The 14,046-nt window shown below is 37.6% G+C and overlaps 1 protein-coding gene across 1 annotated transcript; it reads right to left on the bottom strand.

Moving 5' to 3' along the window:
• Positions 1 to 532: 532 nt before the first annotated feature.
• LOC121992173 (tobamovirus multiplication protein 3-like) lies at positions 533 to 13,750 on the bottom strand. Its single transcript, XM_042546366.1, has 11 exons — positions 13,352 to 13,750; positions 13,042 to 13,132; positions 12,883 to 12,935; positions 12,705 to 12,797; positions 12,548 to 12,619; positions 5,415 to 5,487; positions 5,290 to 5,335; positions 2,987 to 3,050; positions 2,867 to 2,920; positions 2,705 to 2,782; positions 533 to 987 (listed from the first exon to the last, which is right to left on the bottom strand). Exons 1-11 carry the CDS (start codon positions 13,565 to 13,567, stop codon positions 895 to 897), a joined length of 933 nt encoding a protein of 310 aa, XP_042402300.1. The 5' UTR covers positions 13,568 to 13,750; the 3' UTR covers positions 533 to 894.
• Positions 13,751 to 14,046: the final 296 nt, after the last annotated feature.

Here is a 14,046-nt window from a genome sequence, read left to right as displayed (position 1 = left end):
TTATTTACCATCCTAAAAAAAAAATGAAACCAATAAATAAATTCTTACCAAATATAATACCAAAGTTGATCATGAATATTTAATTTATTTACCATCCTAAAAGAAAAAAAATGAAATCACTATATCAACAGCTCCTAAAACTGATCCACGAATATGAAGGGAGGAAAATATCAAAGTTTTGATCTTCCTAAAGCTAGTACAAGCTATGTTCCATCTCCCTATAATTTTGTCCAGAGGTCCTTTCTCTTTGCTAATTTAAACTATTATTAATCTTCGTGTATTTATGTTTGGAAAAAAAAAGCATACTCTTTATTATTATTTTCATCAAAAAAGACTCTTTTTTATAAAATATTATATCGTATTTGAAAATCCAATTATTTCTATTTCTTAGAACCTAACATTCTTACAGTTGACTGATGGGTTAGAAACCATACAGGTTGCTTAAGGATAAGCATCCCAAGATCCTAATATTTCTTGAACACAAGCATGTACCTTGCCTTCACGACGAAATTCCCAGCAGAAATCTCCCTTCTCATCACTTCTCACAGGTATGCAGCTTTTAATGCAGAAATTATCTTATTACACATGCTCAACCTTTTTGTACTTCGATCGCTCTTCATGCATAAAATTAAACATTCATGTTCTTAGAACTCAAGTAAATGCATCTAAAAATGACTGATACAACATACACTCCACGAGTATTTATACAGAATCGTTGTGTATCTACTGACTCCACTCCATTCATGCAATATAATCATCCAGTCTGCAAGCTCCATCATCCAACATGACACCCTTTTTTTTAGTTCTTGTTTTATTTCCCTCTTCATGGGAAGTATTTTGTCGATACTATGTGCGAACTGAATTCTTCAGGAGGACAACACACATACATACTGACTAATGAATGGGATGATACTGAGTTACTCCGCGCTTGGGAGGTAGCTTCCTTAGGATGAATAGGACAAGAGATGAAGGTAGAATTTCCACGAGCTGCATATCCAATTGAATCAAATATAGAAAATCAAAATTGTAGCTAATTTCAATAGTCTTGGTAAGATAGTTAGGAGAAGAGAACGAAAAAGAACTAACATGGTCTAAACAAAATTATTTACCAGTATTAGAACAACAAATTGTTACAAAATTTTCAATCTCAAGTATCATCTGTTTTAGACAATCTAATTTGAGCAAACGGCCATTTTATTAGTTATGTAATAAGCTTAACTTGTAGCTTATCCCAATTTCATGTTACGGAATTGGCAGTTCTGGACTAAAACGTTGTGCTTGTCGACCCTAGGTTACAACTTCTGCCACATTCTACATCAGAAGTTTGTGGATGTTAGATGTGTTGAGATCTTCCCATGACAACCTACTTTAGCACTAGGAAGGAAATCTTGAGGGCATGTGAACCAACCCCTTAGAATCTAATCTGAACAGATCACCATTCACATGTCTGGGAAACATTTACGATGACAAGCCACATTCTTTTTGAATTTCAGTGAACTGTACCATGCCTACACAAGCTCAAGAAGCAATCAAGTAGCAGTGAATGAGTGCAATGTGAATGACACTTTCAATTAATTCTCTACTTCCCCAATGAACCATGATTTATGCTTTTCATGACACCATTGAACTCTTAACCACCAGGCTAGATTTTCAGACATCACTTATATCTAAGATCTTAACATTCAGTTCCGATCTCACAAGAACCTGAAAAAACTATAATTGCCAAAATCATAAAACTAAACTATCTAATATGCCAAACACATCAATATAAGTCAATCTTTTATCAACATGATCAGATAAAAATGAAATGGATAATTGTAGTTAACAAACCATGTGAGTAATGAGCAGTTGGCTACAGTTGTTTTATACTACTTCCAAATGGTTCAGATTCACAACTAATACTGTTTGAGGTAACCATGAAAAACAAAAGATGTAACAATATCTGGGTATAAATCATGATTTTCAAAGTGATCTATGTAGCCCTTTAGGTCTTATGAGGGGACTGCATCGCATAGAAGCATATGTGATTGCCTACAATGTGGGACCAGACCAAACAGACCACGCAGCCTGATATGTGATCTCCATGGCCATGTATGAGGACATCCAAAAAACTGAAACTGTGGTTTATTTGAACAAGCTGGGTCAAACCAAATCAAATAAAAACCATAATTGTTACTTGTCTCTTTTAAATGGTCATGATATTTTTTTCCTTATGTGGTGACGTGTAAGGCTGTAACTGTTAATTTACAACTTGTTTCATGTATATCCAACTATAAGCATGTTACACAATGACATGTTCTACATAGTAGATTGATATAGACAGCCAGCTATACGGGAAAGATTCACTAAACACACTCCTATCCTTGCGCCTAGAAAAGGCAGTGCCTATTGTTGAAGAGGTACTTACCAGCTTCCATTATATGCCAAACATTATATAATTACATATCTTTTTTATATGGATTTATCGACTTGATAACTTGATCGGTATACTTGGTTATGCATATTTTAGCATTTTCAATCTCTATAATTTATTTTATAAAAAAAAAATAAGCATAGGTCCCCACATTTGCACCTGCTTGCTGTATGTGCTATGCACAATAGTGTACACTTTTTAAAACCTTGGTATAAACAACCACGACTAGTAAGTTTACATACTTCAGCTGGAAGTTAAAATAATTCGTAAGTGCTGAAGGAATGTACATACCAGGTAATACGTAAGGTTCAGAATAGGATGGTCAAGAACATCAAGGTCCGCATCTTTGTCAAACGCATTCAAGCACATCTGCAAATCATAAAGCAATTTACTTAAAGTTGCCACTCAAAGAGAATCAAATACGAAAGCATTGAACAACAAAATCATACTCACCATTATGCATCTCACCAGAAAACAAAGGAAACATATAGTTGCCACATAGCCAACCTATGAAAGAAATATATCATCAACATGAATAAAAATAAGGTCAAATATAAGCAATTATAGATATACCTCCTGTAATTTTTTCCTCCTTCCTCTTGATTCAACAGGGAAGCGTTGCAACATGAGGAAAAGCCTAATTGCATCACAAAACACTAGTTAAAGATCTAATGTGCAAAACACTTCCACACAGGTTCACAAAATGAATACATATCAAATCTAATCATAAATACAGAGCCAACAAAAATAATGTTACTTGGTCAATCATTCCATGACCTAGTGTAGTAGCTGTAAACATTGCATTTTCAGCTATCCTCAGAAGCCTTTAACCCAAAAAAGCAAAAGATATCCTCCCAGTGAAAACAGCCTAGACTCTCGGCCAAAAAGTTACATAATTTTACTCACTTAGGATTAAAAATTTTTCTCATTGAAGTTTGGAAGGGTTTTGACAATTAATGTATACTTGGAAAATTTAAAAAACAATCCAAATTATTGAAGGAAATTATTTCAGGACTAAATAACAATAAGTCGATGAGTAATAACATCAAATTTTGAGAAAAAACATTGAGAAGAAATTAAGAAATAAAGTAAAGATTTCCAAAAATTTTGATTTTATGATTGGAAAATCAACTATATCTACTAACACATGTTTTCTTACTAATTTCAGAGAAATTAAGAATGGAGCCCCAAACAATTATTGTTATAAGTATTAGAGGTGAGAAGAATGAGTAGCACAATCAATCTGATACATGTATAATAATATAAATACTAGGATGATGACAACTCGGATATAATGGGTAATTTTATGATAATTGTAAGTTTACATTAGGGATTGTGTCTAAACTTCTATGTTTATGCAATAGTATAACATATACTTACTAATTATAAAAAAAAAGTTTCTATCACATATCATTCACAAAAGATATTGAACTAATTGAATAGATATTTTATCCCGCATGGCTTGGTATTAAAGCAAGCTCTCTCATATGTTTTAAGATATTCTTCTCTCAAACCCTCCTTTTTCATTTTAGTGTATGTTGGGTTTGTCTTCTTGTGACAGCGTTGCCTCCCCTCCACTCTTCTGTACACATGTAAATTAAGAAGACCAAATACACATCTAAGTAACACCATTATGTTTCCTCTTCAATCAAGCTCACTTTGGATCTCTACATTGAGATTTCCTTGTGATCTGGCCAGCACTTGACTCTATTATCTCCCTGGCTTACTACTAAAATTCATGCCCAACACTATACTCCTCCCTCCCCTCACTTTTCTTTCTCTCTCTCTCTTAATAGAAAGATACTTTGTCAAACCATAACCTTGTGTTAAGGGCACAAAGATGAGGGCCAAGGACGAAGGTGAAATGCAACACCATTTCTTCTGCTTCTCAGCCACCATCTATTAAACTATTTGTCTACATCATTTTACGTTAATAATAGCATCTAAGGATCAGTGTAGAGAGGGAATATAGGAGGAAAAATTAGGAATTCAATCTGAAGTTTGTAGGCAATTCTACACCATCTAGTTAATAAGAATTCAAATAAGAGATTAGAAAAAAAAGGAAGAGAAAAAGAGCAGAGCCTAGTATGAATTGGTATATCTGTTCTTATATAACATCATCTTAGAATAAATTTGCAAAGCATAAAGTAATTCTTTCTTGTTATGGGAATTGTAATTGTATGCTCAACTAAATACGGTTAGCCTCACATTACTAAGTTTATTATGAATGCCCATCAGCTTAGGATCACATAACTAAGTTTATATCAAGCCCAACATTTGAGGCTCAAATTTGAGCAGCATTGGGAATATAAATATGAAACTGAACCAGCACGTTATGTAATTTGTACAAATAAAATCTGAAATTATGTTTATAGGGGAAAAAAAACTATTTCAATAGTAGGACTATAACCTCACTTCCAGGTTATTTGGATTACAGAGTTCACAGAACCATTCAATATGGAGAAAAATTGGCAACAGTACAAGTTAATATTGCACGTCTCTAGGAGACAGAATCTGCAGCCAATCACTACTGCCATAGTATTTCAAAGCATACAATTAAGCGTGAGAAATTGAGAATCTCTACAAAGTACAAACTAGAAATAGCCTTTTCTTGTTTCTGATAACAACCAGAAGAGACACATGTCCACATCAACAAGCCAACAAGACACGTTGGTCTGTCTTGAATATTTAGGATAAAATACATGGATCATGTATCTCCACTGAACTTTATGCAAGGCACATACAGCAAAAACACTTGGTTAGAGGTTCACTATATTTTATTATGTACTCTATAATTTGTACTAAAATGAGTTACAATTGACCTTGTAAGATTACAGAAGCTGTGTACATATATCAATATGACTAGAATCTTTTACCTTCCTCCATAAAGAAGAAATCCAAGGGCTGCAAACAATGAGACACCTGTTGATAAAAATTTGATTGGTTAATTAACTAATACAAGATGCATTAATTTATTTACTATAACTATACAAAACCCCACCTGCAAGAAACAGCTTTGATAAGATAACCACAGGTTCAATGGGCTTCCACCAAAATAATAACCAGAAAGCAATCTGTAAAAACTTCAAGTTAGCTTAATGAAGTATATTTCAGTTCTACTATAGTAGTTTTTCCCCATGAAATGAACAAAGGATTAAATAAAAACACTCAAAATGAAAATACATTGAGAATTAATTGAACTAATCAGAACTTTGAATTGATGCAAAGAAAGTTTCACCTATAAAAATTATTCAGGTTAATCCTAAATTTGCAACCGGAAGAAGAATAAAAGCTACATAAGAGAAAGAAGGCTTTGTCCTTCTACTAACTACAACAACTGGGGGGAAAAATAATTGAAGAGTTAAGACAGGTTTGTGGATGTAAGCTGACATGTGTACATACTTCTTAGTTTAAAGGAGAATAAAATTGGATAAGAAGTTCACACAGAAAAGAAGGCACATATAGCTCTGATTTCCTGTTGAAAGAGCAACAATTTGAAATTTATAAGATGTAATCAGAATATTATTTACACAGTAATTGAGTAAATGCAACCTGGGAAGGATATGTGGGATTCAACCAGTAATCTCATGGGGTTTGTGCCTTATTCAGTTATTTCAAAGGAGGGAAAAGAGAGTATGAAAAGATAACTGTTATGGACCGAGCCCATACAACAAAAGAGAATCTGGAGCCCATCAAATATAAGAGATACACGCACGGCAGATTTAGAAAGGATGGTGCAAATTAAGAGAATTGATTCAGCTATAATAATTTATAGTAATTGATTTTATTTGAGTCAAGTATATTTTATTTTAAGTAGAATTGAGTCTAGTATCTTTTTATTTTTAGTAAGAATAAAACCTTTCTTATTTAGGAGTTGTCTTTTTCCTTCGTCGAGAAGGAACGCCCTAGTTGTATTTAAATGGTTGAAATAATGCAAGAAAGATTATCATTGAGTTTTACAAAAAAAAAAAAAAAAAAATTAAATTCATAGATCGAGAGGTTCTCTAATTTCCTCGAGCCTCAAATCCCCCCTTACCACCATAGGCCGTCAAGGTCGTAAAATCAAGAAGACGAAGGTTGACCGATAAACCGCCCCATTGCGCGATCCATAGCCAAGAGTCACAACAAATTGGTATCAGAGCCTGTCGTAATGGGTGACTCACAAGCACTTCAACAACGTTTTGATGCGTTTCTCAAAATCTATCAGGAGGACAAAGCTTCCAATGAAAAAAGGAAGCAACTCATCCATACTCAACTAGAGGAATTGTCGAAAAGCTTTTCTAATCTACACTCGCACAACAACCATCGAGGTGAAGAGAGCAGCAATCATGCCGATCCACAAAGGCACCACTAAAAAGGGTATCATGGCCATGAGGAGGGATCCTCATATATACCACGATATTCAAAACTGGATTTCCCACGTTATGATGGTGAGTCTGATCCTTTGGGATGGCTCAATCGATGCGACCATTTTTTTCGCCATCAACGCACTTTGGAGGAAAAAAAGGTGGGCCTAGCTTCGTTCCATCTTGAGGGAGATGGCCAACTATGGTTCATCAAACTCGAACGTGATCGACCTCATATTCAATGGGAGGAATTCAAAGATCAGTGTAATTTGAGTTTTGGGCAACCTATTCGCAACAACAAATTGGGCGAGCTTGCAAAACTTCAACAATCAGGATCCGTGGAAGACTACCAACGAAAGTTCGAACAATTGGCGACACGAGCGAGTTCCTTAACCTCAGAACAAGAAGTGCAAATATTCATTAGTGGCCTCCAAGATCACATTGCTGTGGAAGTCGAGCTTCACCACCCAGAAGATCTCACTTTGGCTATGAGTTTTGCTCGTCTTTATGAACGCCACCCAAACGATCTGAATCAACAGTCACACCGCGACGCACCCTCGTCCTGCCACCGAAGCAACCATTTATCAAACGATTAAATCGAATGGAAATGGAAGAACGGCGTGTCAAGGGCCTTTGTTTTAATTGCGACGAACTTTACATTCCCGGTCACCGTTGCAAATGTCTTTTTTGGTTTGAGGGATTAGAAGATTATGATGAACAGAACCATGTCGAGGATGTTAAAATTTCCCTCAATGCGATCACTGACACATGTGCTCTTCAAACCATGCGGATTCAAGGACGAATTAACCACACCCCCTTGCTGGTCCTCATCGACTCAGGAAGTACTAATTGCTTTTTAAATTCAGCACTTGCATCAATCTTGGGCTTATCTATTGACAAAAGTCTTGCGCTCTGGGTGGCAGTAGCTAATGGGCGACGACTACAATGCCTTGGGGTCTGCCGCAATGTATTAATTCATTTGGGTGATCACAAATTTAATGTAGAATTCTTCATTCTACCATTGGGGGACATGGGAGCAGTTTTGGGAGTCAACTGGCTTCGCACTTGGTCCCATTCTTTGGGATTTCTCCCATGAGCTTTCAACATACCGGCAACACCATTTATTTACAAGGATCGGGTGCTACTCTAACAGCAGAAATGACCTCTCTCACAACAACTACCCTTCCAAAGGTTCATGAAAAACAACTACGACATATTCTGGAAAAGTATGCTGCAATTTTTGAGGAACCCAACGACCTTCCACCTTTTCGTAAGTGCTGCCACAAAATTTTACTTGAACAAGGTACCAACCCTATCGTGGTGCGTCCTTATAGATACCCCGTGCGCAAAAAGATGAAATCGAGCGTCAATGCAATGACATGATTGCCAAGGGCATGATTAGACAAAGCACATCTCCTTTCTCTTCGCCAGTTTTATTGGTAAAAAAAAGATAGACGACACATGGCGCTTTTGTATGGATTATAGGGCTCTCAATGAAAAGACAATTAAAGATAAGTTTCCTATCCCTGTGATCGATGAATCGCTTGATGAATTACATGGATCCTTTTATTTTACTAAGTTAGACCTCAGATCTGGATATCACCAAATCCGAATGGAATTGAACAACAATTCCATGACGGCTTTTGCACTCACCACGACCATTTTGAGTTCGTAGTAATGTCATTTGGGCTCACCAACGCCCCCTCAACTTTTCAAGCTCTTATGAATAATATCTTTGGCGATTTTCTGAGAAAATTTGTACTAGTTTTCTTTGATGATATACTAGTTTATAGTGCTTCTTGGGAGGAACATCTCCACCATTTGTAGCTCGTTTTAGGGATATTACAGCAACAACACCTCTTCCTAAAAAATTCTAAGTGTTTATTTGCTCGGACGGAAATTGCCTATCTTGGTCACATCATTTCTCGTTCAGGGGTAGTCGTCAATAATGGCAAAATTGAAGCAGTTCTCCATTGACCACAACCCACTACTCTTCGTGCCCTTCATGGTTTCCTGGGACTCACGGGGTACTATCGTAAATTTGTCCAAGGATATGGAGTGTTGGCATCCCCTCTAACTAGCCTCTTGCGAAGGAACTCTTTTGAATGGAATGAGGCGGCGGAATTGGCATTCCAAAAGCTAAAGATCGCCCTTACTTCCACACCGGTACTTGCCTTGCCCGATTTCTCAAAGCCATTTGTGGTGGATTGTGATGCCTCAGATATGGGGATTGGTGCAATTCTGCAACAAGAAGGACACCCCATTGCTTTTTTTAGATGTCCGTTGGCCCAACGACACAAGAAGCTCCCTGCTTATGAGAAAGAACTCATCGGATTAGCCAAAGCTATACGTCATTGGCGTGCTTATCTTTGGGGACACAAATTCCTGGTTCGAACCAACCATTACAATCTAAAATTTTTTATTGGAACAACGGATTACCAACTCGCCTGAACAACACTGGATTAGTAAGCTACTGGGTTTTGATTTTCTCATCGAATATCGAGCAGGCCGAAACAATGTGGCAGCAGATGCACTTTCACGTTGTGACAACAATAATGGACAGTTGACCGCTATCTCCATAAGGACATCCAATCTGAATACTCTACTTCCCCGGAAATTCAGGACCTTATTCAGGTGTCGCAGCGAGGCAAAGGTCGCATGGAGTACAAGGAAGGGCTTTTATTCTTCAAAAGCCGAATCTATCTCCTTGCTACATCTCCTCTCACTTCTAAAATAATAACCATGATACATAATGAGTTTCATGAAGGATATCAGAAGACATTATATCAAATTACACGAGATTTCTATTGGCCCGGAATGAAACAGCAAGTTCACATGTTTGTGCGTGAATGTCCAATCTGCCAACACAATAAAGTGGAGCATTTGAAGCCCGCGGGATTACTACAACCCTTGCCTATTCCTCACCAAGTGTGGTCGGACATTTCCATGGATTTTATTGATGGGTTGCCTCTATCTCAGGGTAAAACTGTATTGTTTGTGTTGTGGATCGCTTCTCTAAGTATGCCCATTTCATCCCTTTATCACACCCATACACAGCTGTGAAGGTGACTCGAGTTTTCTTTGATAACATTTTTAAGCTTCACGGTCTTCCAGAAACCATCGTTAGCGATCGTGATGCAACCTTCACTAGTTCTTTCTGGAAGGAGCTATTTCGCCTTAGTGGGACGTACCTTTGTTTCTCGTCCACTTACCATCCCCAATCGGATGACCAGACCGAAGCCGTGAACAGGGTTATTGAGATGTATTTGCGTTGCGTTACGGGAGAATTTCTAAAGAAATGGGTATATTGGATCTCTTGGGGATAATTTTGTTACAATACCGGTTATCACACGTCCCTCAAGGCCACCTAGTTCGAGGTCGTGTATGGGCGATCACCTCCACGCCTATTATCATATTTGACTGGTACTTCTCATATTGAATCAGTAGATCAGGAGCTACAAACTCGGGAACAACTTCTGAAGAATTTATGAGGAAACCTTCTTACTGCCCAAAATCGCATGAAACTTCAATATGATTCATCCCATCGGGAGGTACTGTTTGAGATAGGAGATATGGTGTTGTTAAAGCTTCAGCCTTATCGTCAAGTAAGTTTAGAGTTTAAAAACCATTCAAAACTGTCTCCTCGCTTTTATGGGCCTTTTAAAATCATTGACCGTGTGGGTAATGTCGCTTACAAACTCCAATTGCCAGACCACGCCAAGCTCCACCCAGTTTTTCATGTGTCCTCTTTAAAGAAATATCATGGCAGCATCCCTAGCGTCGCCACTCTTCCCCCCATACATCAGGAAGATTACATTCCTTCTCCTCTAGCAGTTCTCGACTATCACTCACATCGTGGACGCTCCCAAATTCTGGTTCATTGGGAGGGCTTATCCCCTATTGAGGCTTCATGGGAAGATGCAGTGGCTATCATGGAACGTTGCTCATCATTCGTGCTTGCGGGCAAACCCGTTTCTCAGGAAGGGAGTAATGTTATGGACCGAGCCTATACAACAAAAGAAAATCTGGAGCCCATCAAATATAAGAGATACACGCACGGTAGATTTAGAAAGGATGGTGCAAATCAAGAGAAGCAGATTTAGAAAGGATAGTGCAATTCAAGAGAATTGATTCAGCTATAATAATTTATAGTAATTGATTTTATTTGAGTCAAGTATTTTTTATTTTAAGTAGAATTGAGTCTAGTATATTTTTATTTTTAGTAAGAATAAACCTTTCTTATTAAGGGGTTGTCTTCTTCCTTCGTCGAGAAGGAATGTCCTAGTTGTATTTAAATGGTTGAAATAATACAAGAAAGATTATCATTGAGTTTTACAAAGAAAAAGAAATTAAATCCATAGATCGAGAGGTTCTCTAATTTCCTCAAGCCTCAAATCCCCCCTACCACCATAGGCCGTCAAGGGCGTAAAACCAAGAAGACGAAGGTTGATCCTGCCGACCAGCAGGTAAACCGTCCCATTACGCGATCCATAGCCAAGGGTCACAACAATAACTTTGTATTGTTCTCTGAATGAAGATAAAAATAAGGAGCCGTTTGTAGGCCTTTTTACATAACCTAATCTCATTCAGTATCAAACAAAAGAAACTAAATTATTGAAATACTAATAATAAAAGTCAATAAAATCATAACTTAAGTCAAATAAGAAATATTAATTTAGATACCAAAGTTCTCGATGTGAGAGTCATAATGGTACTAAAGTTCTCGATGAAGCCACTACATGAGCAGTATAAATTAGGATGTCATCGAAGTAGACGACCAAGAATTTCACTAAAAAAAGTCAAAGATGTATCACCCACTGGGACGTTCAAGAGGCTAGAATAATCATTATTCATCTTTATATATGGTAAATACATAGTCCTGAAGCCATATGTACATATAATACGGCCAAAAAAAATTGTATGAATTCCTGTAATCCGTGTTCTAAAAAGCATCATTAAGCGCCGCTTAAGCGCGCTTAAGCGCGAAGCGAGGAAGAAAAACTTCGCTTTAGGTGAAAGCGGGGAAAAAGCGGTCAAAGTATGTTTGACCAAATTAAGCATGATTAAGCGCGCTTAATAGCGCTTAAGCGCGATTTTTTATTTATAATTTTAATTGATTTGTAAATTTTTAAAGAATATAAGGAAAAAAATTTAGAGAAAATGAAGAGACAAAACGTCTGTTAACTCTTGAGAAAAAAGCCATAATTTGCCATAAACCCCCTATCTGCCTGCTATCGAAAAAAATTGAGGAGATCGAATTAGAATCAGACAAGGAATTAGATAATATCTAGTTTTTTATGTTCTTTTATTGTGAAAACTGAAAACTAATGGATATTATAAAGTTTGTGCCTTTTGCCTTTCTAAACATGTGAGAAATTTATGCATGAACCTTAAATTTATCATGTTTAAGTATTATTTGATCTATTTATTTGTTTAAAATAAATTTTATTTAAAAATAAAAAATGCTTTTTTACGCTTAAAATTTTCCTAAGCTCACTTAAGCTTATAAAGCTTGAAGCTTGGACTCGGCGCTTCGTCGCGCTTCGCGCTTTTTAAAACATTGCCTGTAATACAACCCCAAAAAAGACAACACATTTAAAAATTATATCTCCATACTATCAACTTCCTGGTGCTTTCCCACTAATGCTGGTATTTCTTTGTAGTACTTAGCACACGAACAACAGAGGCATGTTCAAGGGATTGTATCATCCATTTGTAGTACTAAGCACACGAATAAAAGATGCATGTTCAAGGATTGTATCATCCAAGTCTACAATTAATCAAATACCTGTATAGTGTAGACCACCGCATTAATTGTATAAAAAGTCGGCCTGAGTTTATCAGTCGATACTGCACGCGCCTGTGACATTTTAATGCAAGATACAAAAATAATAAGCAATCGAAAATTGAACTAATTGAACATGGGAAAGTTCGTCACAACAAACCTGATAATATATCTCAGCCCAGAACAGCACCAGAAGAGTATAAGTTGTGAAAAAAGCCAGGCTGGGAAAATCTAGAACAACATGTTGAAAGACCTGACGACAGCAACGGTGAATTTGCTACGAGATAACGAGACTAGAATCCAGAGGAAAGGGGGAAAAAGACAAATCGAGCAAAGACCTCTGGCCTTATGTGTTGGACATCCCTCCGAAAGACAAAGACAACCGACCTCACTGCAATCAAGCAATAAAACAAACCGTACTACAGTAAGGATGATAATTGTTGGTAAGTGCTCCAGTAACACCAGCAGATTCACACTCGAAGGGGGAAATTGCATACCACCATTTACCAAGAAGTTCAAGGAATGGAAGACTTTTTGTGTCGTCCAGCCATACTCCGGAACCCTGCATTCTATTCTGATCAGTTGGATCTGCAAAAGTCGATCTTTCAGTCCAATTTTTACAGCAACAATCATCCATTCGCTTATACATAAATCATAGAAAATACCACATTCCTAACCAAAATAGTTTTCTTCTTTTAGCTTTGTTTTCCAAAAAAAAAAAAAAAGAACCCGCGACCACATATCCACAACCGCTTCATTTAAGAACACGCAACTCGAAGAGGAAAAAGAGGATGGTCTGAAAATTACCAGGGCAACAGCGGCAACGATGCCATAGAGAGCGGCAAGCGTATGGAAGATCCAATCCTGCAACAGGACGGAGTTTTCAGCACCCTCCCACCAACTTGACGCTCTATTGAGCGAGATTGCGACCACCTTGGGGACAGAAGAGGCCATCATCGAAGTCGCTACTCCGACCTCTCCTGGCGAATCCACAAATCCACGAATCGATGGGCGAAGATCCATCTACCGGCGAGAGCCAGAAGCCAACTGGAGAGAGGGAAAGCGACGGACTTGATCGGATCAGGCAGCAAGAGCCAGAAGCCGGAGGATACCAAAACCACGAGGCCAAACAAGGAAGCAAAATGGATTCAGACGGCTGGAAGCAACCGCCCCACTCGAAGCGCGACGCGCAATGTTACCATGCATATGATTAGCAGTTATATCAAGAGGTAGGGCCCTCGATACATCCAATCATTTTCCAGGTTTGTGCGGAGTTCATGCATGACTGAGGGAGTTATGGTTACTGGGTCGGCAGAAGCGGCACGTGTCTGCGACAGGAAGACAGCGAGGACCTGTGAGGACACACGTTGGCATAGGCGCGAGCAAGGGGCGGCAAATTGTCTCGGCGGTTTTAATTTTAACAATTAGATGTATGAAATTTGAGAACTCTCATTAAAACCCTAAATTATAGTATTGAAACGCAGAGAGATTTTTTTAAAAAA

This window comes from Zingiber officinale, chromosome 6B (genome assembly GCF_018446385.1).
Source record: "Zingiber officinale cultivar Zhangliang chromosome 6B, Zo_v1.1, whole genome shotgun sequence".
NCBI lineage: Eukaryota > Viridiplantae > Streptophyta > Magnoliopsida > Zingiberales > Zingiberaceae > Zingiber > Zingiber officinale.
Note: the sequence above shows the minus strand (reverse complement) of the source record. Positions and strands in the feature narration are given on the sequence as shown.